The following is a 27,535-nucleotide window of genomic DNA, read 5'->3' on the forward strand; positions in this document are numbered from 1 at the left end:
TTTAGCATTGACAACAAATATTTTTATTTTCCTTGAAAAGTCAGGATGACATAGTTGAGAAAAATGTCAATGATTTCTTCAAGTAAAAATGATGTCCCAAGGGACCAGTTCAATTTACAAGTCAAAAAATTACATTTTTCCTCAATGGCCATTGTACCATCATTGCTTGTATATCTCTGCTTCAAATTCTTCTGAAATGCAAAATGTGTGTACTTATTCATCACTTAGGATATTTAAAAGATGTATACTCAAGGGTTGAGATTTAATAATATTAACAAGTCTCATTATTTTATCAAAGACATTAAGACTTTTAAAAAAATATTCTGAGAGTTTCCAGCAGTAAAGAATACAATGATCAATATAATGACTATCACAGTTTGAAGCCATTGCCTTGACTGGTGTTATGGTGCTAGCAGTTTTCCTAACCATTGCTTTTCTAACTGAATCTTTTGACACGAAACCATCAAACAGTCAAATGAGCACAGCTACTTAGTATTTTATGAGAAGCCCGCTCTTCTGAAGTCTGAAGTCTTCAGAATGTAGTTTTTAAACTTGTAATAAAGTACACATAAAAGTTACTATCTTAAGGATTTTTAAGTGTACAGGTCAGTAGTATTAAGAATATCCACACAATAGCAAAACTGAAACTATACTCTCATTAAACTTCCATTTCTTCCTACTCCCAGAAATGTATTTTTTAAAATGAATATGAACTGTACATATAGCATTGAGATTTTATGAAAATAACCAACACTTTTCTAGTAGCCATAAAGTAAAACCCAGAAACATTTTGCCTTCCATGCTTTCTTGCAATTTCCTGACTCTAGGAAAATGTTTGGTCTTCTTCTGAATGCAACCTGAAAATATTTACTTCTAACAGCTTAACTAAAACTGCTCCTTTTTAAAACTCTTCTAAAATGTGCCCTGTTGTGAGGTAGAAAATCAAATACAAACCATTATGATTTCATATATATATATTTTAAAAATAAATGTTTATTTCAAGTATGAAAAGTAATGAATGTTTAAACATTATCCAAAAATTATGTCCAGCTTAACAAGTACAAAACAAGACTTCTGACAATGTTTACAATTAGGTATAAAATACTTAAGAATATACTTTGACATTCACAGTGAGCATTTTTAAAAAATAAGTTTTGCTAATAAGCTTTAGAAATAAAAACATATTTACAGTCCCAGCTAAAGTAAACAAGTACTTAACTGAGAACAGCCCTCCCTCAGGATGGATAGTTAGCATTTCAAAATAAACAATGGTAAACTTTGTTCAATAATGTCAAAATTCAATACCTTGTGGTTTCCCTGACAAATACCATCTATTTCTTATGTCTGGTACCCATGGGTAAGGTCCTCAAGCCATTTTAATTAAGTAATTTCAATGATATACACAACCTAAGTGGTAACCAAACTCTCTTGAGAGATTTTATCATGGTAATTCTGAGCATTTCCAGCAAAATATTCTGAACAGAAAATAGCAGAATTTCCTGGTGCCAATTACAGAACCATCAAAAAAATTAGCCTCAAAATTATTTTAAAGGACTGCTACCAAGGCTTCTGCTTCTCTTTTCCATATACATCTTTTTGTAGGTTTGAAACATTGCTTTTGAATCTTTTACTGGATTTTGTAGTGTCTCAAATCCATCTGCACTGAAGCTTCTCTTGGAGAGTCTTGAATTAGCCAAAACATTATTATCTAAGGAAACAGAAATTTTATTTACTTTATTACTCAGTATTAGTGACCAATATACAATCAATGGAAATGGAGAGGGAAAACCTGCATTCTTCTTTGGGATAAAATATCAGAACAAGGAGTTTGATAAACTATGGCTTTTTGGGCAACCCTCTCGGGCCCCCTCCCTCTTCTGGAGCTCTGTACTATCACTCAATAAACATTGCTTTGCTGCCCACAAAAAAACAACAAAAAACCCCAAAAAACTATGGCTTTTTACCTATAGAATGGTAAATTATACACACAGGATATCTTGCCTCTCTTTGGGGGATTATTTTCTAATCTCATCCCTTCTTCACTGGGCTATTCTGTTCTACTATCATTTGCACACTATTATAAATGTGACCTTTTTAACAGCTATCTAAACTAGCAATACAAAAAGCATAAACACCAGCCAGTTCCAACCAGTGAATGGAGAAGAGTTTTAATATTCTGGCCTTGCTACACATTAGGTATTCTAAGACACGTCTGTAGTTTTTCTGTTTTGTTAGACCATCTCAGCATTGCATTAGCCTCATTATCTTTTTGATGGGTCCAGTTTTTCCTACTTCTTGCATTTCTAGATGTGCCTCTATTTCTCAGTAGCCATTTCCCCATTCAGAATTCCCATGGTTTCCATTCCTGCTCTAGCCATTCCTTTCTAGAGAATAGTCTTGTTTTACCTTTCTCTGCTGTTCTGGCAAGGATGCTGTCCTCTTGGTTCTTTACATGATTCAAATTCTTGTACGTCCTCATTAGCTTTCTTTTATGATGTCAGTAATACTGATACCTGAGATGAGTCCCTAAGTCATTTTCCACTGGATTCTGTTACTTCCTCTTCTCTGTACCTTATCCTGACTTGATACAGTTTCACAACTCGCTCCATCTACACTCCAATCTTTGCTATCAAGTAAGTTTCTTTTCAACTGTTTGGGAGTTCATGACGTTTGTTTTTTTATCTCTCTTCACGCTGGCTCACATTGTCCACCTCTTCATCTTGGTATTTGTTCTGTCTTTCATACTTTCCCTGAATCTCATCAGGCTTTTTTGCATTACAGGTACGTTTTATTTGCCTTTACTTTTTAATTGAAATAAAATTGACATACAATATTATATTAGTTTCAGGTACAACCTAGTGATTTGATCTTACACTTCTGACAGAGTTGTCACTTGTATCTTGGCTTTTCTCTACCCTGCTTCAGATCTCCTTGAGCTTGTGCCCCAACTTGTATTTTTTTCATCATGATTCTGAGTATCGATGTTCATTCAACTTCAGTTTATTGCTCATCCTATTTGTGGCTGTGTTTCCTAGTCAATCTGTGCAGGCATCTGTATTTTCAGATTCAGACTGCAATCATGCCTCTCACCTTCTCTAGGAGGTAATGTCTCTCCTATTTCCAAGGACCTTTCTTGCCCAATCTCCATGCCCATTTCCATCTTTCTCATTTTTAAATTCCTGTGTTCCAACTTTAGAAGTGTTTTCTACTCTCAGGACTCTTAAAATTCATTTTCCCCTCTTTCACCTGTTTTCCTTTTCTGATTAAGAGTGCATTTCTTCCTTCTTTGAGTCTTCGATTCAACTTAGTGTTTTCCTATATGCACCTTTAATGTGTAGACTCCGTTTCTACAGGCCTATGTATTTAAGCTCTCTTCTCAACTTTGTCACACTTCCTCTCTTTTAAGAAATGTGATTCTTAAAAAAAAAAAAAAGATAGCAAGAGGGGAAGAATGAAGGGGGGGAGACATCAGAGGGGGAGATGAACCATGAGAGACTATGGACTCTGAGAAACAGGGTTCTAGAGAGGAGGGGGGTGGGGGGATGGGTTAGCCTGGTGATGGGTATTAAGGAGGGCACGTTCTGCATGGAGCACTGGTGTTATATGCAAACAATGAATCATGGAACACTACATCAAAAACTAATGATGTAATGTATGGTGATTAATAAAAAAATTTTTTTAAAAATTAAAAAAAAGAAATGTGATTCTTTATTGTTGCTTATGGTGAAATTCTGCTTCCCTCCATTTTCAAGGAATTCTAAACCCTGGTCTTTGCATATTCAATTAACCGAAATGAAGATAAAACTCCTGAACCCTAGCTTGTAGTTTTCAGTGCAAAACCCTAAAAACCAAGTACATCATTCCACTAATTAGATCAGATACTTTCTGGTTGGCCCTCAGCCCAAATCCATTCCCTGCAAAAAGAAATTTTAACTAGGAGGCTCAGTCTCTTATCAAAATAATTCAAATTCCACACTTAATTAACTTTGAAAAGAAGGGACCCAGTTCAAGTGCCTATTTAGTTACTAGTGATGGAATTTCAGTCAAATGATCTAACCTCCCACTGATAAAATGGGGACATCCCTGTCTTCCTGGATTTGAGATTTAAATGGATTTACTTATAAATCACCCAACCCAAGGGCTGGCAAATAGGACATGGCCTGCAGGCCCCCCAGCCCAGCCTCTAGCCCGATATGGTAAAGCTTAATTGAAACATAGTCCATATTCATTTATTATTCTACTGCCATTTTCTCAGTACAGTGTCACAGACAAGTGTTTAGGAGACCTTATGATCTGCAAAACCTAATATTTACTATCTAGTCCTATAGAAAAAAGTATGCCAACCCCTTACCTAACTCATGATAAGAAATATTTTGTTAAGACGAATGGTTTCCCTCTCCAAAGTATGACAGAAAATACCAAAAAATATCTTCCTAACACTCATACACACAAATATGGAATCACTAAAAATATGGATAAAAATAAAATTTCACAACAGTTTCATAACTATAATCCAGCTTCTACATGACCAAGTGCCCAATTAATAAAATAAAAATTTAAATAGATGATGTTTTACCTATTTCTTGGCTGGCTTCTGGCATCCTTTTCTCCTCAGTTACACCTCTTAACCAGTCTTCTTTTGTACTTTTTATTCCTGAAACTATTTAAATATTCATTTTCAGATCTCTAGAAATGGCTATTCATCTCTCTTTTAGTACTATAATGAAGGAAAATCATCTAAGCAAAGAACAGACTTTAAAAGGTATTAATATATTCACATATAACGCAAGTCTAAAAAGAAATTTGAAAAAATGCTTTCTTCCATTTCAAGTGCCTGAATATCTCATAAATGAAAAAGGAGTTGCTTTAAAAGTTTACCTTCACTATGGAATTATGTTTCTCCCACTTAGGCTGAACATCAACCAATCTCAAGGTACCGAAGGGCACATGAGACAGAGAAAGTCATTCCCATTGCCCCCACCCACTTCTAATGTTCTTGTTACACCCACGCCTCAGTTTCCAAAGATCTACTTACATAGCCAAGTGAAATCACCGATACTTTACAAACTGAATTTTATACTCTATTATATATCCCTATCTCCTTTCAAGAAAAGGTACCTTTTATTTATATCGTAACTTTGTGCCCCAACAGATACCATCTCAACATCACAGAAGAAATTAAGATTGCCATTCAAATCTTTTAGTTCTCCAATCTGAATTTCTCAACGCAATGTTTTATATGTATTATCCACAACCCCTAAATGTTTCCTTACTATCACAAAAAATTAGTCCTCTATTTTCTCCTTCCTTCCTGAAACTACACTGAAAATTCTATCATTCAGCAGCTGACAGTTATGTTTACGCTCTGGCTTTGGTAACAATACTGGACAAGACTACTTCCACAGTCCTCCCATTTCAAGAGTAGATTACATGGTAGCGCTTTAACTTTTGTGGTAACACAGTCACCAACTACTTTAAAGATGACAATGAGTCGAACCATTTCCATATGTATAAAAAGTTTTCACTAATATGTAACGATTATCTCCTCATATTTAGACCAAAACTTCAAATTCACAGGGCTTTGAAATTACAAGTCCAAATGAGAATCAACAAAACACTTGAAGTAACATATAACACTTTTCAAACTTAGCACAAAGAACATTTTTCATAATATAGGCTTCTTGGTGCAAAAGGAAATCTCTGTATTTGGCAAACCTTACAATTTTATATACCTCGTCATCAGTACAAATTGAGGACAATTTACAGTAAAGGGGAGATAAACTTAAAACAAATACTGCCCAAACCATCGACTTAGAAAAACAAATACCAATGAATGGCAAATGCATTTAAGTCTTTGCTAGCTACCCAGATGGCTTAAGTAGTGCTAACCCACTTGTTCACCTACAACGCCTGACAATGTTCCAGACACCATGAAAAAAATTATACTAAACCTTGCACAGGAGCTTGCTCCTTCCTAGGACAAGGCTGCAGATCCTTCCAGTCATCAACATAATTTGTATTCTTAATCAGTCCATCTGGACATAATTTAAATTCCAGCATGCTTGGTTTTTCTGTGGCATCTTTCACAGGTAACAGGCTCTGAGCTTTATTTTCCGGTCTCCCTTCTTTATTAAGCTTCCTGGGTGAACTGTCTAATTTTGTGAGACAAATGCTCTCACGCTCAGTGCATTTAAATGCAACTCTGTTCAGATACAGTTTCCTTTGATCCTTTGACTGGTGAGACACTTGACTGAATTCCACTTCATTGTTTATGCTGCTTAAATTTTTGTCTAATTTGGTTTTATCAATCCACATTTTATCAGGTTGTTTTCCACCAACTATTCCCTTAACATTCCTTGAAATGTATACTTTGGACTCCTCAGAATGGTGGATCTTGAGGTTTTTACCATGGCTTGAACAAATATTTAAGGATTCTTTAGAAGTCTGTACACTGCTGTTAGGGCTCTCATCTGATTTCTCACAACTCCCTACTTGCATGGAAAGTTTACTGGACTTCATGTATTGAGAATCACACGGTACATTCCTCACATAGCTTTTCTTTGATGCGTTGCTACCCATTGCTTCTTTGTGCTTCTGCCTTTGCAAATACTCCTTTGGTGTCAGAACTCTATTAATTTTAGATGAACTATCCTTGGAGACTGAGGACTTAACATTTGATACTGTCTTTTCTTTAACCCTACATCTTTCATTTGGAATTGACAAAAAATTACATAATTTAAAGGTACCATCTGCCACACTTTTATTCTGCTCTTGTTTATCATATTTCTTCCTCTTTATCTTTGAATCAAGCATGCCCCCATCATCTAACTTCCTTTTTTCCAAAACTTTTTGTCTCAAGCCACCTGCTTTCAATTTTATTTTCTCTGGGGATACTGACTGTACCAAAGAACCATTCTTTATACGTGGATCTTTTTTATTTGTCAAAAAACCCACCTTTGTTTTTAGTGGACGTGAGTTTTGTGCCATGAACTTCTGGTGCAGGCTCTCTTGAGAAAATTTTGTCATTTTATTAGTGGTGTGAAAAGTTATCTCATGAAACTGCAGTTTTCCTTTTCTTTTGTGACTTTGCATGGAATCTAGTTTTTTATCAGCTTTAGATAAAAACGGACCTAATAGTTCTTGTTCTGTCCTCAGTGACTTTTGTTTTGTTTTGGGCATATCATTTCTATTTTTGCCTTGCTCTATTTCAGGAAAATGGTTTTTCATATCTGGCAAAGTCAAAGGAATCTTCAGATTGTTATTTAGAGGACTATTACACCCAACAGGGTCATTTCTATCAGAAGTTCTTTCTCCTTGTTTACAACTATTGATCTTCGAAGAACACTGATTTTCCCCTTTTTCTTCCTTTGAAGTTGAGTTGTTGATGGAATTACACTGACACTGGGGTACTCCTTCATAAACCATAGACAGCCACCCCAATGCACAGCAACCAACATCGTCTTTCTCTGAATCCATTAAGTTATCATCAGTCTTTCCATCTGTGTCTGCTTGTGGGTCACACTGGCTGTGCCCTTCTTTTTTTACAGGTTCTTCTTTCTGATGTTCTGTTAACTTGTCTACCTCACAGAGTTGATTATCATGTTCAGGAAATAATTCTTTCATTTGCTCTGAGTTTAATATTGTAATTTGTATTTGGTCTGTTGAGCCCTTGGAGTCGCAACCAGTTTTATCACAAGTTTGATCTTTCGAGATCTGGTTTGTTTTCTGTTGGGCCACAGAACCTTCATGTGTGTTCACAGCTTCAATACCATAGGGAAATTCTTTTAAAAGTTCTGACAGCTGATCATGTAGGTATAAGACAGATGCCTTATCACTGAGAATCTCACTTCTTGCAGGATCTTGGGCAGTGTAATTGCAGGATGAATCAACTTCCCGAGGACAACTATCCTGCTCAATAGCAGGCGATGAACATCTATCATTAGCCATGCTTTTTTTTTTTAGTGATACGGTCCAAGTTGCTCTCCTCTAGAATTCCACTATCTGCTTTAACATACTTCAATGATGATGATTCTGGAGGTTGCAGAGATTCTACCTGATCAGTTATTTTACGTGAAATATCTGTGCACTGTAAAAAATTATCATTTTGAAAACCAAAGTCTTTATATTTAGTGAGGCTGTCTGTTTGCTCTTTTTGTTGTCCCTTAGTAATCACTTTGTGATTGCGTAGAGATTTCTGTGGCTCAACCCTTTTCAAAGGAGGCAAGTTGAATATCTTTGCTATTTGGGAATTGTAAGATGTATCACCTTCAACAAGAGAACAAATATTGTCAATATGTAACATATCACCACTAACAAGATCACTGTTTCTTGACTTATATGAGACTTGCTGTTCACTCACAGAATAGTGGGTATCTGGTTCTGACTTGATAGGCTTTCCTTGATTGCTATTAGGTATGTCTTCTGAATTAGTTGACTCACTTTGCTCTTCCTTCTGAACTGGTGAGAACATCTTTGTGTCTGTTGTGGTACCTGCTACTGGTTCCTTAAGATTAGCTTTCAGAGCAGCAGTAACACTTTTATCTTCTGCCAACTGATTTTGTAAGCTACAAACACTGCCTTCCTTAATAACTGGATACAGTGTTTCAGATACAGCTTCAGGTGTTATTCCTTTGGCAGACAATGTTTTGACATCTGAAAGAATTAAGGGTGAGACTATAGCAACCTGAAGTTCTGTTCCCTTTGTAACAGTTGCACTGGAAGATTCATAATTCTGTACTACTATTGACAAAGTTGTTTCTTGTGAGGTGTTTATCATCTTATTCTGAGCATTTCCTACAACTGAAGATGGACTCTTACCACAGGTTTCCACAGGTTTTGAAACTCCAACTGCTGTTCTGTTTTTTGACTCATTATACTGTTTTTCCTCTGTAGGTTCTGAAGGCTTTTTCCAGAGAGAAAGACATGTTGCTAGCAATTCCATGGGAAAGTGATTGTCACTTTTAGAAGATACCCCACTTGCTGAGGATTTATGCTCAAGGCAAAACGAGTTGTCTAAAACCTTGGCATTTATATTACATGTACTTGGAGTTTCCATGGTTTTCAAAGTTGGTTGGTTACTGGTGATTTGGTTATTTGAGTTAATTTCAAAACTATGTGGTTTAGAACCCTGAAGAGTTTCACTAGCATTTTTTAATAATTTCTCCTGAGGTTTATCTCTACATGTAAGTAAACTGAGAATTAGCGTATTTTTATTTGGATATTTTGAAACATATTCCTCAAAGGATGTAGACTGAGGAACAGAAGTTGTTTCAGAATTTGTTGGCACGTTTAGTTCAACGTTGACATTTCCTGATGAAATCTGGGCCTTACTTAATGTTGCCTGGGTAATGTCAACAGTTGATGCCTTTAAAGAAGTCCTAACTTTCAAATCATGTAACTGGTCTGGCATTGGCAACTTTTCTGAATAGACAGAGTTGAGTAAAACAGAATTCACTTGGTTACAATTTCCCCAATTCGGGTCCCGAATGTTGGAATTTATTGTACTGTGTGTTCTATTTGTTTCTTTTCCAGATTCTATTATGGTTGGTGGTTTATCCTCTGGAGTCACTAGGGTCACCTGTGGTCCAGACTGGATTTGGGCAGTTTGTTTCAGAGACATTTCAGAATTTGCAGCTAATTCACTGTAAGAGGTATCAGTTGTTTTAATACAACCTGCTGCCATCAAAAGATTTTTATTAATTTTAATTTTCCTTGCAAGTTCCGAAAACTTCTTTTTTATTTCTACTAATGTTTTAATATCCCTCACTAACTTTTCTTTTGTGGCGCTTGTGTCCAGTACTTGATTTGAAAGATCACAAGAGTCTATTCTCTCTTGATTATTTTGAGCAAGGGTCTGAACACCATCCACAGAAGATCTAACAGATTCATTAAAAGGCTGAGTGACATTGGTATTTACTTTCAAGTTACAGGAATTTCCAACGGTGCTGACAGTTTCATTAAGGTTTTGCCAATGCTGTTGAAAGCTTCTAGAGAAGTCTTTCCTCATTTCAGGTAAGTGCATTTGAGGAACGTCCACAGCAGCCTGTTTAATAACATGCTGAGTACTCTGCAAAGGCTGGCTTGCATATCTACAGTCATAAGGAGGAGGCGGAGGTCTTTTGTCAGTTTGAGTAACTGCATATTGATAGGACTGTATGGTTGCAGTCTGCTTTGTCTGTAAAGTCCGTGGAGAATCTGGAGGGTGACTATTTTTAATATGCAATGATGTAGATGGCATAGGGTTTTGTTTCTGAAGAGCAGGATCTTGCAAAAAGCTTCGTGATGAGTAACTGTATTGCTTTGGAAGTGGTCTATAATCTGGGTAAGTCAGTCCACTGGATGTATACTGTTGTGCCCAATCAACCTGTCGTTCTGATAAAGATGGGTTAAGTCTCGGGGCTCCTGGGTAAGTTACAGGAACTCTTGCAGAATTAGAAGGGATCATTTGTAGTTGCATAGAATAGGAATCTGATGTTACAAACGGATTCTGTAGTGCATGTATATTAGGTGTATTAGTTCCAAAACCAGTTTGATGGGACACAGTTGCCCCTGTATGAGAAAGCACAGAATTCCTCATTGGTGAGTTCAACCATATGTTTTGTGTTACTCCTGAAGACATTTGCAAATTGTGATTTAGTTGTTTGGATCCTTTAACATTGGCATATGTGATTCTTTCCACTGAAGTTTGTGAGGCCACAAGTGTCCCATTATGCATATCAGGAATAGGGATTTGCTGAGGAGTTGTATAATTTCTGATGTTTAGCAGTGGCTGTGAAACTGGATTTGAATTACCAAGAAACATACATGCTTCTTGGTTACTTCCAGGATAGTTTAAAGAACTCTGAGATGTTGTGTTAAGTGTATTTATTAAAGCCTGCTCCAAAAAAGATGACTGCTTTTTAGGATACTGTGGTGGTAAGGTGACATTCTCTGGTTTTGCATTCCAATTCATTGTTGATTTGATGTAGTAGCAGTGTATTAAAAGTCAGTTGTTTTGAATGTCAGGAATCTAAAGGAAATAAAGATCTTTTATTACAAATTTGTCTATGTAACACTTCAAAGAAAATTAGTTTACCTTAACACCAATGCTATGTCTATCCTAATTCCAGACACCTCAGACCAAAGATTCAACTTTAATTTGGGGAAGAGGAACAAAGAAAAGAGCAAAGGAGAATGCAACAATAAATATGGCAAAGATTAATAAAATTCCTGGGGTGTTTTACAGGAATTCATTCTACATAGTATTTTGTTTGTTACATGAAGTGGCAATTACTTTCTGCTATTATTTAATAGGCTCTTTATTCTAAGTAACCCATGCTCACATGGGTTCAAAAGTTCAAACACATGGTAAGAAGTCCTTATTGTCTATCCCCATTATCTAACTCCCTCGGGTATCCACTGTTACCTTTCCTTTCAGAAGATTTTATACATAAAAAACAAACACATAAAGAAAACCTTATCTTTTTTTCTGATTTTCATTACTATACCAGGGATACCTTTATCATTTCACTACAAATAATATATATTAACTTCATTGTCTGTATAACATTAAAGTTTCTGGGTATACCCCCATTTAACCAGTCCTCTATTGGCTTTTAAACAGTCCTCTATTTGGTTTTCTTAAGTTTTTGCATTTATCAACTATCCTACCCTAAGCATTCTTGTATTTATGCTTTTACATTTGTTGCTAAATGTTTCTGGAAATTCCTAGAAATGAAATCAATGTGTCAAAGGACATTAAAATTATTTACATAAGCAGTGACAAATTGGCCTTTCAAAAAGGTTAAAATAATTTACACTCACCAACAGTATATTGATAAATCTAAAAATGGTCAAATCCATAACCATAATAAATGAAGACAAAGTAAAAACACAAAATTAAACAAACTTAACTTAAACATAATAGTACACCCCAAATGCAGAATAAACATTCTTTCCACGCACACATGGAATTTTTACCAATATGACCATCTAGCTGAGCCATAAACAAATCTCAATTTTCAAAGTATTACAGTAATTCAGATTAATTTACAGTAGAATCAATCTAGAAAGCATAGGGGAAAAAGTAAGTAGGAAATTGCCAAATAACTGAAAAATAAGGAATGCACTTTATACTTACACAGAGAGAAAAAGTGCTCTCTGGTGCCTCTTCCTCTACTTATGATACCAGTCCTACTGGACCAGAGCCCCACCCTTATGATGTCATTTAACCTTAATTACCTCCCTAAAGGCCTTATCTCCAAATAGTTACATTAGGGGTTAAGGCTTCAACTTATGAATAGGTAAAGAGGGACCACAATTCAGTCCATAACATGCTCTCATACTCATGTTCACGTTAACACTTGAGGATAATTCTTAGCATATTCATAGCATAAATAAGTGTACTTTAAAAAGAAGACTGGAAGGGGTGCCTGGTTGGCTCAGTTGGTAGAGCATGTGACTCTTGATCTCAGGGTTGTGAGTCTGAGCCCCACGTTGGGTGTAGAGATCACTTAAAATCTTTTAAAAAATAAAATAAAATAAAATAAAAGACTGGGAAATAATCCCCACATTTATCACAAGAAGAGTAATAAATTAACCAAAGGAAAGAAGTGATGACAGAGTGAAATAGGCAAAATAATGAACACAAATGTAGAGATTCAACAAGTCACAAGGTGATTTTTTAAAAAGAATAAAAATCAATAAGCCTCTGACAATACTGATCATGACATTTTAAAAGTGCAATACTGGCAGTAGCAGGGCAGGGGGGCGTTTGGGTGTTTCAGTTGGTTAAGTGGCCAACTCTTGGTTTCAGCTCAGGTCATGATCTCAGGGTCCTGGTATCAAGCCCCACACTGGGCTCCATGCTCAACTGGGGAGTCTGCTTGTGGATTCTCTCTCTCCCTCTCGCCCAGCTTGCGGGCACTCTCTCACTCTATAAAATCAATCTTTTTTTTAAAAAGTGTAATATTGGGAATAGAGGTTACCACTAGATCCTATAGACGTTAAAATAACATTATTATTTTGAATTTTATTCCAATACATTTCAAATTTAGGTGGAATAGAGAAATTCTTCGAAAAATATACCTAACCAGGAAGAACACCCTATCTCTTTAAAGAACTGCCACGGATAATTAAGTATCTTTTCACAAAGAAAATGCCAGACCCACATGGCTTTGCTGGAGTATTCTAACAATCATTTATGAAAGAAATAATCCAATATAACAATGGATAAAAGAGAGAACACTTCAGAGCTCATTCACTGATGCTGTCATCCAAAAGCTGAAAAGGAAAATTAAGAAGCCCATCTCTCTCAGAAACGTAAATGCAAAAATCCTAAACAAAATGTCAGCAAACCAAAAGGGGTGACATATGAAAAGGATAACCTATCATGATCATACTGGGATTAGTTCAGAAATACAAGGTCTGTCATTTGAAAATTAAAGTAGTAACACAATAATTTTTAAAATCCTAAGTTTATTTCAACACATGCAAGAACTTTTGATAAAATTCAACATTCCTTCATCTGAAGAAAACTGTGTCAAACCAATAATAGAAACTGCCTTAAATTTGATACATGGTAGCTTTAAACATTTAGACTGACAATAGAACAAACACACCACTATTGCCCCTTCTATTCATCACTGTACTGGAGATCCTGGAAAGTATAAGAATTAGGAAGGAAAACATAAAACTGATTATTCACAGAGGTTATGTAGAAAATCCAAAACAATCTACAGATCTTTGAGATCTATTAAGTTATGGGTCATAGTGTTCTCACGAAGAAGAAAAACAAGACTGAAGAAGACACGTATGCTTCTGGATTAAAAACAGATCCCAGAAAAACTGAATGGGAAGAAATCAGAGAGGGAGACAAATCATGAGAGACTCTTAACTCTAGGAAGCAAACTGAGGGTTACTGGAAGGGAGCTGGGTGGGTGGATGGGGTAACTAGGTGATGGCCATTAAGGAGGGCACGTGATGTGATGAGAACTGGGTGTTATATGCAACTGATGAATAACTGACTCCACATCTGAAACTAATGATGTACTATATGTTGGCTAACTGAATTGGGAAGGGAGGGGGAAAGGGAGGGAGAAAGAAAACAGATCCCAGAGAGACAGATCTGTGTATTCCTCCCGTGCCCTCTCCCCAAAAAGCTCCTTAATAATACAACTGACTGGGGGCACCTGGCTGCTTCAGTCAGTAGAGCATGAGACTCCTGATCTTAGGGTCGTGAGTTGGAGTCCCATGTTGGTGGTAGAGTTTACTTAAAAGAGAAAAAAATTATTAATACCACTGACTGATCAGGCAGATGCATAATACAAAGTAGCACTTCTACTACAGTTAATGATGCCTAATAAATTCCCCTTAGTTCTTATGCGTACTTGGGGTAGAAGGCTGTTATGGAGTGAATTCTGTCATTCCACCGCCAAATTCATTATGTTGAAGCTATGATGAAGCCCTAACCCCCAATGTGACTGTATTTGGTGAAGGCCCTTCGGGGAGGTAATTACATTTAAGTGAGGTGATAAGGATAGGGCCCTAATCCAATAGGACTGATGTCCTTATAAGAGAGACATCAGGGCGCCTGGGTGGCTCAGTTGGTTAAGCGACTGCCTTCGGCTCAGGTCATGATCCTGGAGTCCCGGGATCGAGTCCCGCATCGGGCTCCCTGCTCAGCGGGGAGTCTGCTTCTCCCTCTCCCGCTCCCCCCTCTTGTGCTCTTTCTCTCCCTCACTCTCTCTCTCAAATAAATAAATAAAATCTTTAAAAAAAAAAAAAGAGAGAGACATCAGACATATGCACACAGAGGAAAGACCATGTGAGGTCACATAGAGAAGGAGGGTGACTACAAGCTGAGAGGCTTCAGGAGAAACCAAACACCTTGATCTTGGACTTCCAGACTAAAACTGTGAGAAACAAATTTGTTGTTTAAGCCACCCAGTCTGTTACATTAGGGCACCCCTGGAGGACCAATACAGAGCCTATGGGTAGGAAGACAAACGACCTTTGAGTAATTTGGGGTAATTTTTTTCTTCTCTCTTCTTTGCTGGCACAGAAGAAAACTGAAGCCTGGAAAATCATCCCTGAACTACCTGGTTAGAGGGAAGGAGTCAAAAATTGTCTGACTTTTTTTCTGACTATAGTCTCTACTTTTGAATCCCAAGTATTAAACCTTTTGAGAATATATTGTAATGGACATTACCAGAGACAAGACTGGCATGGTCTATTATTTTAATTTCTCTTGAAAAAATTAACTTTTTGCCAAAATCTCCATCCCACTCCATCATCACCCTTCACCTCTGACAGCCATGGCACTCACCTGACAAACCCCAAGTATGGCTGAACTTAAGAATATCCTTCTCCGCACAGCAGTAGCTGAAGTTTTCTGGGGGGAAAATAAAAATCACACAAGCCAGCAGACGGATTTTATTTCATGAATCACAAACATCAAACTTAACACTGCTCAGCAACTCTACTTCATTTTACTGAATTGCCCCCTATTCTCTAAGACCTCTTCTCTCCTACCGGGTCCCCAGCCACTCCAACGCACACACATGCTCCCCTGCCCTAACTCAGCTGCTTATATTTCAGCATCATCTGCCATCCTCCCATCATCAAATCTATAAAGCCCACCCTTGTAAATGTAACATGCATCTCCAGTAACAGAGTTGACTTTCCTCCCACCAAATCTCTACATTTAAAATCCTACTCCCAGGGCATGTGGGTGGCTCAGTTGGTTAAGCATCTGCCTTCAGCTCAGGTCATGATCTCAGGGTTCTGGGATCGAGCACCACATCGGGCTCCTTGCTCAGCAGGGAGTCTGCTTCTCTCCCTGCTCATGCTAATAAGTAAATAAAATCTAAAAAAATAAAAAATAAAAATAAATAAAATCCTACTCCCCTTCCCTTTATTCCTGGTTATCAACCTGTCTCTATGGGATTAGGTCTTCCACACAGGTACACACATTCTCTAAGGTTGGCAGAATTCAAAAACAACAAATAAACCTCACTGGGCCCCATATTTTCACCTCTTCTCTACCTCCGTACCAGTGATAGTCTTTTAGTTTGGTTTAAAATCACAAGCATAATAAGTCAGATTTTAAATGCTTAACACCTTTAAAGGTATAGATAAAAATAATTTTTAGAAGTAATTTGTGCTTCCACAAAATATACAGTGAAAAAAACATTGAAATTAAAATGTACACTAGAGAATATTCACTTAATGCAAAAGAAAATACTAAGGGAGGGAAAAAAGACACAGGATCTTAAAAAAAAGTATAAACAGCAGATGTAAATCCCACTATATTAGTAACATTAAATGTGAATGGATGAAACTAATCCAAGAGACAGAGAATGTCAGACTAGATTTAAAAACAAAAAAACAAACAAACAAAAAAACAACCTATCTAACTAAATGCTGTCTCCAACAGACATACTTTAGATCCAAAGATACAGAGTGAAAGTGAAAGAATAAAAAAGGTATCGTATCAGGCAAACACAGCAGCTAAGAGAACCGTGGAAGGTCTATACTAATTACCAGACAAAACAAACACATCTTACTAGAGATAAAAAGAGATATTTTACAACCATAAAAAGGTCAATCCAACAAAAGGATAAAACAAGTAAAAACACCTAAAAGCATTAAAATAAAAAAAGTAAAAACACAAACAAGGGAGAAACAGGCAATTCACCAAGAGTTGAAAACTTCAATTCCACATTTTCAATAATGAATAGAACTGGCAGAAAAATCAACAAGGAGGGGTGCCTGGGTGGCTCAGCTGTTAAGCCTCTGCCTTCAGCTCAGGTCATGATACCAGGGTCCTGGGATCGAGCCCCGCATCAGGCTCCCTGCTCAGCGGGAAGCCTGCTTCTCCCTCTCCCTCTCCCCCTGCTTGTGTTCCCTCTCTCGCTGTGTCTCGCTCTGTCAAACAAATAAATAAATAAAATCTTCAAAAAAAAAAAAAAATCAACAAGGAAAGAGAAGTACAGAGCACATTATATATACCCACATTTGTTTCTAGTAGGGATTAAAACAAATTGATTATCTTAAGTTGTGGGTTAGTAAATAATTGTCCATTGGTTGCCTTGTAGGTTTAAGGCTCTCTCCGCTTTGGAAACAACAGTTCAAGTACTTTTGTCAAGTGGTGAAAAGATCAGCAAGCAGCCCGGTAATGGGAGTAGATGTCATCAAGCCACCAAAACACTGGATTTTTATATTTAATTGTGGGAACATCATTGCTATTACTAGCTATAGGTAAATTAGCAAGCCCTGAACGACGACTCCTACATACAGTTAGCACAAAGTCTGGCTCTACTAACCCCACCCATGTGGCAGGTTTTGCAGTCTGAAGAATAGGCAATACCAGTATGCTGATGCTGATAAGATGTTGTGGCCTTCACTGGGAGGCAAGCAGCCCTTGTATGTTCACACTGATAAAGTGCCATGACCCAAACTGAGGGAACTCAGAGTCAATTCACACACCCCTACCCTAAAGAGAGGATCCATGGAGGTTTCCTTGCTTGTATGTTATCATAAAAACAGTCCTAAAAGTTTTAACTTAAAAAAATTTTTTTTTTTTTTTACATCCTGGAAATAGACAAACTTTTTTTTTTTTTAATTTATTTATTTGAGAGAGAGAGTGCACGTGCAGGGGGAGGGGCAGAGGGAGGGAGAGAGAGAATCCTTAAGCAGACTCCCTACTGAGCATGCAGCAGGACACAGGCTCCACCTCAGGGCCCTGAGATCATGACCTGAGCCAAAATCAAGAGTCAGTCAGTCACTTAACTGACTGAGCCACCCAGGCGCCCCTAGACAAACTACCTGTAGGTTTGACAGTTTGGGGCTTTAAATTTTATGATACTATTACTATTACATCCTGTGAGAAAACTGGAAGAGAGCAAGTCACTAAAAATTCAAAGTATAAGAAGTTGTGAATAGTAAGCTATGAATTGCAAAATTAATTTGTGAAGCAGGAAAAAAGAATCAAATGGCTGCAGGAGACTATATGTAACAATGCATGTGATTTTCATATAAAAATTTCATAAAGATCTCACCAAGGTTAAGAAAAGATTTGTGAGGGGCGCCCGGGTGGCTCAGTCGTTAAGCGTCTGCCTTCGGCTCAGGTCATGATCCCAGCTGGGATCGAGCCCTGCATCGGGCTCCCTGCTCAGCGGGGAGTCTGCTCCTCCCTCTCCCTCTGTGCTCTCTCTCCCTTTCTCTCTCTTTCAAATAAAGAAAAGATTTGTGAATTGTCTTTTCAAGTATTCTATATCAATTTAATGCAAAGAATGTAGTTTAAATGAAAAATTGTCAACCCAGCAGCTTCCTTTATTTGTAATTTTGCCTTATTACAGAAATTTACAAAGCAAAAAAGAACCTAAAAATCATGGCTTGGAGGAATAATCATATTAATATCTATCTTAAACACAAATACACAAGCACACACACCCATGAACAGAACTCTATGAAAAGGGACCTGTTATATATATGGTTTGCCATGCCAGGTCAGATGAAATAGTAAGAAAGGACAAACTAAGCCACATCAAGTGTTAATTTATCAAAGAAACTGGAACATTATTAAAGTGAAAGACAATGTTATTAATAGCCAAGATGAAAGGTATAAAAAAAGACTGTCTCAGAGCAACACAAAAGATGGCAGATCTAGACAATGTCCAGCAGGCATTGTTTATTCCTTTGAATAAACATTATCTGTAAGGAATAAACATTATCTGTAAGTGCTGAACACCAAGTTAAAAAGAAGTCCCTATTTAAACTTCTAGATGGAGAAAAAGTTCCGACCCCTCCCTTCAGATCTGTGTCAACCATAAACATCACATGATTTCATCTGCAAGCCTTTCAGTACTTCAAAAATATAGAAACTTCCTAAGAAATACATAGAATACTCTTCTCCCACCTGGAAAAAACAAAACTATTCTGGTATTTTAAATTGGAACTCTCCCATATGGCTTTTTAAGTTCCACTTCTAATGTGTTCCACAAACCAAAGTTTATTTGGAGTGTCCAATGATGTGGTTAAATTGAGAAAAGCCAGTATTTTTCACTGAAAAACCAATTTGCATTAGAAAAAAGCTACAGCTACCTCTATAACATCAACAAAGCCACAATTACCAACACTATTCAGGAATGCCAAAAGTATCATGATTTACTCAACCTATTCTACCTCCTTCTGTTTGTATCCTTAGTCATGGGAGAAATTAGCCTATCAATCCTTGAATTAGGCTTCCAAGAATATTCTAAGTTTTGTGTTATTTATAATACAACTCTAAAATAACAGCTAACATTTGAGAATTTACCATGGTAAGAACTGTGCTGAATGCTCTGACTACATGATCACACTGACCGGACAGAACAAATGAATGACGCCACTCAGTAGTGCCGCAGCTAGCAGGGCTAACAAGTCCCGCTATCACAGCTGGGAGGTCTCCACACTGTCAGAGACACAAAGGAGACAAGACTGTGATTGCATGTGCAATTTATTACTTACACAAACAGAAAAACCAACATCAGTGTCCCTATTCCCGAAGAGGGTGATACCAACATGGTTGAGAACACAGGCTACTGAGAAGCCAACTCAACTGTAGACATTTTAGAGCCTGCTGCTGTAGCTCAAGGGTAAGGGAGGTGGTAAACAGTGCTCAACTGACACCAGGGCAGCAGCAGGGGGGGGGAAAAAAAACCTTCCCCGTGGCCATTTCTCATAAGGGTTCTTATCAACCTTTGTTCCAGGAGGACCTGCTGGGTGTCCTGACAAGGTATGGGTCAGACAGAGATTAGGCTTTGCCTACTCGGCCCATGAGAAGACAAAGGTAATCAGAGTACCATGGTGAAGCTGCCCCCCTACATCTCTACCCTCCACCTTTCATGTGTCCAGCTACAAATTCTATTCAGAAGCACAGGACACTCCATCAAATACCCTAATTAACTGTACTTTCTCTTAAGCAACATTGGAAAAGAGTGACTTGACCCTGACCCCTGGCAAGATGATCAGGTCTTTCGTGGAGGTCAAGCCACAACCAGGCTCCCCACACAGAGCCAAGCCAGCGAAGTACGGTCCCAGGTATCATCAAGGTTCACCAGTGAGAGCCACATGGCTTTCTCCCTGGAAGAACAAGGGAGTGGGAAATAAACTGCTCTACTTTTGCTGACTGATTAATCTAGGTACAGCATGGGGTATTGGCAATCACATATATCCCATCATAACTGGCCATTAGAAGTTGAGAAGTACGCGTCTCATTCAGGCTAGAAAGTTTACGGTACTTTCTTGCGTCTCTAGAGCAGAGGTCAGAGACCAATTTCGGACTACATTTATAGTTGTAGTATACCCTGAAGTGGGAATTAAAGATCCCAGAGCACACATGCAAAATTCAGTTACCCTTCCTTGGAGTTCTGCCTAGCAACTCATTTTAGAGTGTTCCAGGTAAGGAGGAAACAGGATTCATTAAGGAAACAGGATTCATTAGAGGGGTAGTGGTCTTAAATATCTAGAAATCCCTGGCAAGTGCCTCAAGTACAAAAGTAGTTTGCCAGGCAAGTACAAGCTACCTAAGATGCAACATGCTGTTGGAGTACAAAGTGTATTAGGAGTGTAAGTATTGCTATAATAGGAGTGAGCCAATTCTGTGCCTCTTGAGGTGGACAAAGTCTCTGAACAGAACTAAACAGGTGCCATAAAAGTAGGCTGAACTGCCTTGAAGAAAAATCTGAAAACTTTTACACAGTTAGTTACCTCTGTCATTTTAAGCCACATTCTATTGTCTACTCTGGTTGTCCCAGGTTAGTTTAGAGGGTTGCAAGAACGTTAACAGGCATTTTGTTGGCATGGAGTTAAGATCCAGATTTTATAAAACTAAAGGTTGAAATTAATGATGCAAGGGGACTTGTAGTACCAGAAGAGACCTGAAGGACAGAATCTACTTTCTTGTTAGCAGGGTCAGGCAGGGGATAACATATCCATTTAAATCCAGAGCTGTAACTGCAGTCAAGAAAACACACACAAGAGAACTCTGCTTTCCCTTATCAGGAAACCAATGGAAATCATGACTAAAAGGATAAGGTATACAAGCCTTGGCCCAAAGGCCACCACTCCCAAGGACATTCACTCCCAAAATCAGCAGCTGCTGAGAGTTTGTAAGAGTCCTTAGATTAAGATCTTGCACTGGCCAGCAGTATGTTGACTGAGGGTGGTAGGTATCAACAGCCTGGGGTAAATTAGATTACTAGTTTCTGCCTACTCCCCCAACTCTGATCCCCTGGGTCTATTGTCTTCCTTCTCCAACTAGCATAGGGGAGCTATTCAAGTTGTGCAGGTGAGAAGGCATGACAATCACCCAATTGTGAACTGATCAATACTATGCTCTAAGCCACCCCAGCCACAACACTTTGTCACATGGAAGGACAATGTAAAAACCAACAGAAGTTGTGGCAGTGAACCTTCAGCACTGTAATGAAGCAGTGACCTACTTGAGACATCCAATAAACACCCTCAACTACTTCACCTAAAACACCACATGGCAAAAAATTGAAGGCAGAAGCAGATTTGATATAACTTACATAAACAAATATTCTTTGGGGTCCTAAAGAATTTCTTATGTACATAAATGCTTCTGGAGACCATCTGTCCCTGCCATCTGTAGCTGTAGAGATGGCATACCCATGCAATACTCGTGGAAGGAGAACTGGAAACATGTACCTCACCTCATGGACTATGCCTGTGCCTTCTCTCTTTTCTCTCAGTTGGTCATATATTGTGTCCTTTGTTGCCATAACCTTTAGCCACGAGAATACAAAAATAGAGAAAATGAACAAAACCAAAACTTGGGTCTTTGAGAAGATCAACAAAACTGATAAATTTTTATCTAACCTGACTAAGAAAAAAGTCTCAAATTACTAAAATCAGGAAATAGAGACATTACTACCAACCCTTCATTGAAAATAAAGAGAGAATGGGGCGCCTGTGTGGCTCAGATGGTTAATCGTCTGCCTTCAGCTCAGGTCATGATCCCAGGGTCCTGGGATCGAGCCCCGCATCGGGCTCCTTGCTCAGCGGGAAGCCTGCTTCTCCCTCTCCTTCTACTGCTCCCCCTGCTTATGCTTTCTCGCTCTGTCAAATAAATAAAATCTTTAAAAAGAAAAAAAAGAAAGAGAGAATGCTATGAGCAACTGTATGCCAATATATTTCATAATTTGGATGAAAAGAACAAACCCCCTGTGATACTGTAATTTATAGTAAGAAATATGTATTTGATTTTTGTCCCCATTTCTGGCACAGAGTTCCTAAAACCCTTAGGTTTTCCGAAGTGATGTGATGAAGGAAGGTGCCTTTTGTTATGTTAATTAGGTGACTTTCAGACTGCACCAAAAGATGGTTTGCCAAGAGAACCAGCCATGTGATTAGTGGAACTTTCAGTCCCACCCCCTCCCCACCTCTAGAGAGGGAAGAAGAGATGGGAGGTTGAATCAATGGCCAATTTTTTAATCAACCATGACTATGTAATGAAGCCTCTATAAAAACCCAAAAGACAGGATTCAGAGGGCTTCTAGGTTTGTGAACACATGAAGATTTGGGGAGAGTGGCATGCTCAGAGGAGGCATAGAAATTCCACTCTCCTTCCCACATACCTCACCCTATGCATTTCTTCCATGACCACTGATTCGTATCCTTTAAAATCCCTTGCATTAAACCAGTAACCTAATAAGTAAAATGATTCTGAGTTCTGTGAGCCTCTCTAGCAAATTAATAGACTCCATGGAAGGGTTTGTGGAAACCTCTCATCTATAGCCAGTTAGACAGAAGTACAGGTAACAATCTGGACTTGCAACTGGTATCTGGTATCTGAGTCCAAGGAGGGTCATAGAAACCTCAAATCTGTAGCCTGTTGGTCAGAAACACAAGGGATAACCTGGGCTTGCGATTGGTATCTTAAATGGGGGTGAGGACAGTCTTGTGGGACTGAGCCCTCAACCTACAGAATCTGATGCTACTTCCAGGTATATAGTCAGAAATGTGTTGAATTGTAGAATACCCACATCATATCCCCAGAGAATTGCTTGTTGTTGGTGTGGGGGAAACGTCCCCCCCCACAGTGGAATTGAGTGCATAACCCCAAAAGACCCCAAAAGACACAGTGACCAAAACGGACTCAAGAAGATACAGGAAACTAAATAGGCCTGTCAAGAGACTGAATTAGTAACCAGAAAATTACCCAAAAAGAAATGGTTAATCCCAGATAGCTTTCTGGTGAATCATACCAAAAATTTAAATATGAAAAACCAATTCTACAAACTTTTCTAAAACACAAAAGAGGAGGGAATACTTCCCAAGTTAATTCTATGAGGCCAATATTCCCTAATAGCAAAACCAGAAAAGAGATCACGATAAAACTACAGACCAATCTCATGAATACAGATGCAAAAAACCCCACAAAGTACTAGCAAATCAAATACAGCAGCATATAAAAATAATTATATGCCACAACCAAGTGGGACTTAGCCCTGAAATGCAAAATTGATTCAACATTAAAAAAAAAAAAATCAATGTTATATAACGTATCAATAGAATAAAGGACAAAAACCACACGATCATCTCAGTAGATGCAGAAGGATCTAATAGGGTAGAAATGAAATGCACCTTCATATCAAACACCTTTTCATGATAAAAACAGTCAAACTAGAAATAGAAGGGAATTTCTTTGATTTGATGAAAGGCATCTACAAAAAACCCACAGCTTACATCATAATTAACACTGAAAGACTGAATGCTTACACTCTAAGAGATCAGGAACAAAACAGAGATGTCTGTTCTTGCTACTTCTGTTCAGTATGTACTAGAGGGTTAAACAAAAAAAAATGGCAGTTAAGCAAAAAATTAAAAAAAAAAAGACATCCGATTGGAAATGAATAAGTAAAACTATCTCTAATTGCAGAGGACATCATCTTGTATATAGAAAACTGTAAGGAATCCACTAAAAAACTAACGTAAGTAATAAACTAGTTTAGGTAGGCTGCCTAGTACAAGTTCAATATACAAAAACCAAATGTATTTCTAAACAACACTTACTCTAGAAAACAATCCATTACAGTATCATTAAAAAGAATCAAACACTTTGGAATAAACTTAACAAAACTGAAAAATGTACACTCTATAAAACACTGCTACAAGAAATTAAAGACCAGGGGTGCCTGGCTGGCTGGGTCAGTAGAACATGAAATTCTTGATCTTGGAGTGGCGAATTCAATCCCGATGTTGGGTGTGGAGTTTATTTAAAAAAAAAGGTGTCATAATTCTAAAAAAATAACAAGATAAAACAATCAAAACATTGCGGCACCTGGCTGGCTCAGTTCGAACAGCATTCAACTCAATCTCAGGGTTGTGAGTTCAAGCCCCACATTCAGTGTAGAGATTACTTAAAAAAAAAATTTTTTTTATTAAAAAAAAAGAAAAAAAGAAATTAAAGACCTAAAAAAAATGGAAAAACATCCCACATTCAGTGAGTTAAAGGATTTAATACTGTTAAGGTGGCAATACTCCCCAAACTCATCTATAAATTCAGTGCAATCCTTACCAAAATCCCTGATGTCTTTTCAGAAATTGAGAACCTGATCCTAAAATTCATTTTGAAAAGAGTAAATTTGGAGGACTCACACTTTCCAACTTGAAAACTTACTACAAAACTACAATAACAAAACCATGTGGTACTGAACAAGATAGAAAATGATCAGTGGAATAGAATTCAATAAAGAACTCTTACAACTCAATACAAGGACAACTCAAATTGAAAGTCAACAAAGATTCTGAAGAGACAATTTTTCCAAAGATCTACAAAAAGCAAATATGCACATAAAAAGATGTTCAACATCATAAACCATCAATCAAAAACAGTGCCATACCACAAAAAAAACAAGTGTTTGCCATGGATGTGGACATACTGGAATTCTTAGGCACTGCTGTTGAGAATATAAATGGTTCAACTACTTTGAAGAACACTCTGGGAGTTTCTCAAAAGATCAAATATAGTTATCATATGATGGAGCAATTCTGCTCCTAGGTATATACCCAAGAGAATTAAAAATGTATGTCTACACAAACACTTGTTCGTGAATGCTCACAGCAGTATTATTTACAATAGCCAAGTGTCTGTTAGCTGATGAAAGGATAAACAAAATGTGGCATATCCATACAATGGACTATTACTTGGCAATAAAAAGCAGTGTAGTACATACATGCTTCAACATGGATAAACCTTGAAGAAAACACGTGAGGCGAGAGAAAAGTCACAAAAGATCACGTATTATTAATTCATCTATAAGAAATGTGCAGAACACACAAACCTAGAGATAGAAACAAGATTAATAGTTGCGTGGGAATGCTTGGATTGGGGGTGAGTGGGGAGTGATTTGTGAAACAAGATTCCAAAATAGAGTAAGCATTACTAAGAGTCACTCTAAATACAGTCAGAAGGATATTGAGGAAATAGGGCCTGTGCTTGTCTTGTTTCAATTTTTGGAACACCATGAACTTTTGACTTTTGTCAATTGCAACTAGACCACCTCCTGGAACACATACTTCTACTTTGGACTGGAATAGAGAGAATGTTAATGCCTATTAGCCAGATAGTTAATCGTGTATTACAGTTTAGTTTAAACTCTGCTAGTATCAATCATTATTCTTCCAAAACAAGTTATGTAACCTTGTGGTTTCTGCCTATATAAGCCTGCACTCCCCATTCGTTGGAGCAAACTTTGGATTTCAGTCAACTCTGTGTCCCAGATTGCAGTCCCGAAGACGCCAAAGAAACCCTTTTGGTTGCTTTACAGCCTCATCATCATCTGAGTCAACACCATTAATGAGCATGGAGATTGTCTGGGGGTGGGGGTGGGGGGTCAAGAATCTGTTCTAAAATTGATTGCAGTGATGGTTGCAAACCATGTGAATATACTGAAAATCGCTGTACTCTGTAAATGGACAAACTGAATTAATGAATATGGTATATGAATTATATCTCTGAACTGTAGTTTAAAAAACCAAACGCAGCATTTCTCTGTTATTAGCATAGACGGGCACATGACCCAATGAAAGCCCATGAAATTAATTACAGACTTTTGGTAAAGCAATCATACACAAGGCATGTCCAAGTTGAAGCTGTTTGGATATATACCTGGAGATGCTGCAGCCACTCAATGAAGGGAGGTGTGTCTGAGAATGAAGTCAATGCTGAAAACAGCAGAGCTCAAAATGGAGTGTCTCAAAAGTCTTTAAAATCTTCTTTCCTTAGATTCAGATTTTAGATCCAGCCGAAGATGGAGCTACTTGAACTTCTAAATGATGTGATCCGATAAATTACCTTTTGGGGCTTAAAAAAATAATTTGCTTATGATTTGTTTCTTTAAACCTAAGGTGGACAATATTTCCTGTAACACTTTGCAACCTTAACCATAAAGATTTTACTTACAAATGAAGTCTTGAAATTTAATACATCTCAAGAGAATCTTAGTGATTGTCATTAAATCTTTGCAGTCATTACAACTATGAGCAAATGTCTCACTTGAGACATTTACCTCAACAGGCCAGCCTCCAACATTGCCCTTCAATTTACAAGCACACTTAAGATCTCAAGAATATACACACTACAACGCTGCCTCCCAACAAAGCATTTAGAATTCCTCAAAGTCCACAAGATTACTTCTTTCTTTACAAGGCTTATTACAAAGTAAATTTTAACTTGCATTTCTGGAGACAGAGTTGGTAAACTGTTGTCTCTTTATCTCAAACTGAATGTTTTCCACATCTGTTTCAGAGTATGCCTTACATAGGGGGGATGGAGCAGAAGGGTGGAGAAGGCCTCGTTACACACAAAAAAAATCTGGAAATTCACCTTTATAAATACCTTTTTATTTTTTTTTTAAGATTTATTATTTATTTGAGAGAGTGAGCAGGGGTGCATGCATCAGACGGGGGAGGGCAGAGGAAGGCATGGGGCAGAGCTGGACAGAGCAGAGATGGATGCAGAGCCCTGGATGCAGAGATGGACATGGGGCTCAATCCCAGGGCCCTGAGACCTTGACCCTAGCAGAAGTCAGATGCTTAACTGACTGAGCCACCCAGGCGCTCCTATAAATACCTTTTTAAAAGCAAGATCAATTCCCTTAACATTTGCACTCCTATTTGTGCAAGACATCGATAATCTCAACAGGAAGAGATTCCTGTACATCACACAATAATGTGGAAAAACAAGGCTTTGGGGCAAATCTGCCCTAGATAAAGAATTTAACGGAGGCATTCCTGATTTCAAATTAAGTCTGCAGGTAAAAACTAGAGCTGTGTCTGGTATTTCCCTACAAAAACTGAACCTACAAAATGGTCTACAGTGAAGGGTTTCATCAACACAAAGCTGGTAAACTGACTTGGAGTTGATAAGCTTAGAGCTTAAATGAGCAAACTGAATTTCCTGTTAGACATAATGTTGTCTTAGGCCATAAAACACCTTTCCTCTTACAGGACAACAGCTAAAATTTATTGACCACTTACCACTTAT

At 37.8% G+C, this 27,535-nt stretch overlaps 1 protein-coding gene across 1 annotated transcript; it reads right to left on the minus strand.

Moving 5' to 3' along the window:
* Positions 1–973: 973 nt before the first annotated feature.
* RESF1 (retroelement silencing factor 1) lies at positions 974–15,419 on the minus strand. Its single transcript, XM_021690631.1, is given in 5 exon segments — positions 974–1,708; positions 4,577–4,660; positions 5,952–7,956; positions 7,958–11,008; positions 15,305–15,419. Coding segments are annotated over 4 exon segments (5,250 nt in total). The 5' UTR covers positions 10,952–11,008; positions 15,305–15,419; the 3' UTR covers positions 974–1,541.
* Positions 15,420–27,535: the final 12,116 nt, after the last annotated feature.

Source organism: Neomonachus schauinslandi, chromosome 5 (genome assembly GCF_002201575.2).
Source record: "Neomonachus schauinslandi chromosome 5, ASM220157v2, whole genome shotgun sequence".
Lineage (NCBI taxonomy): Eukaryota > Metazoa > Chordata > Mammalia > Carnivora > Phocidae > Neomonachus > Neomonachus schauinslandi.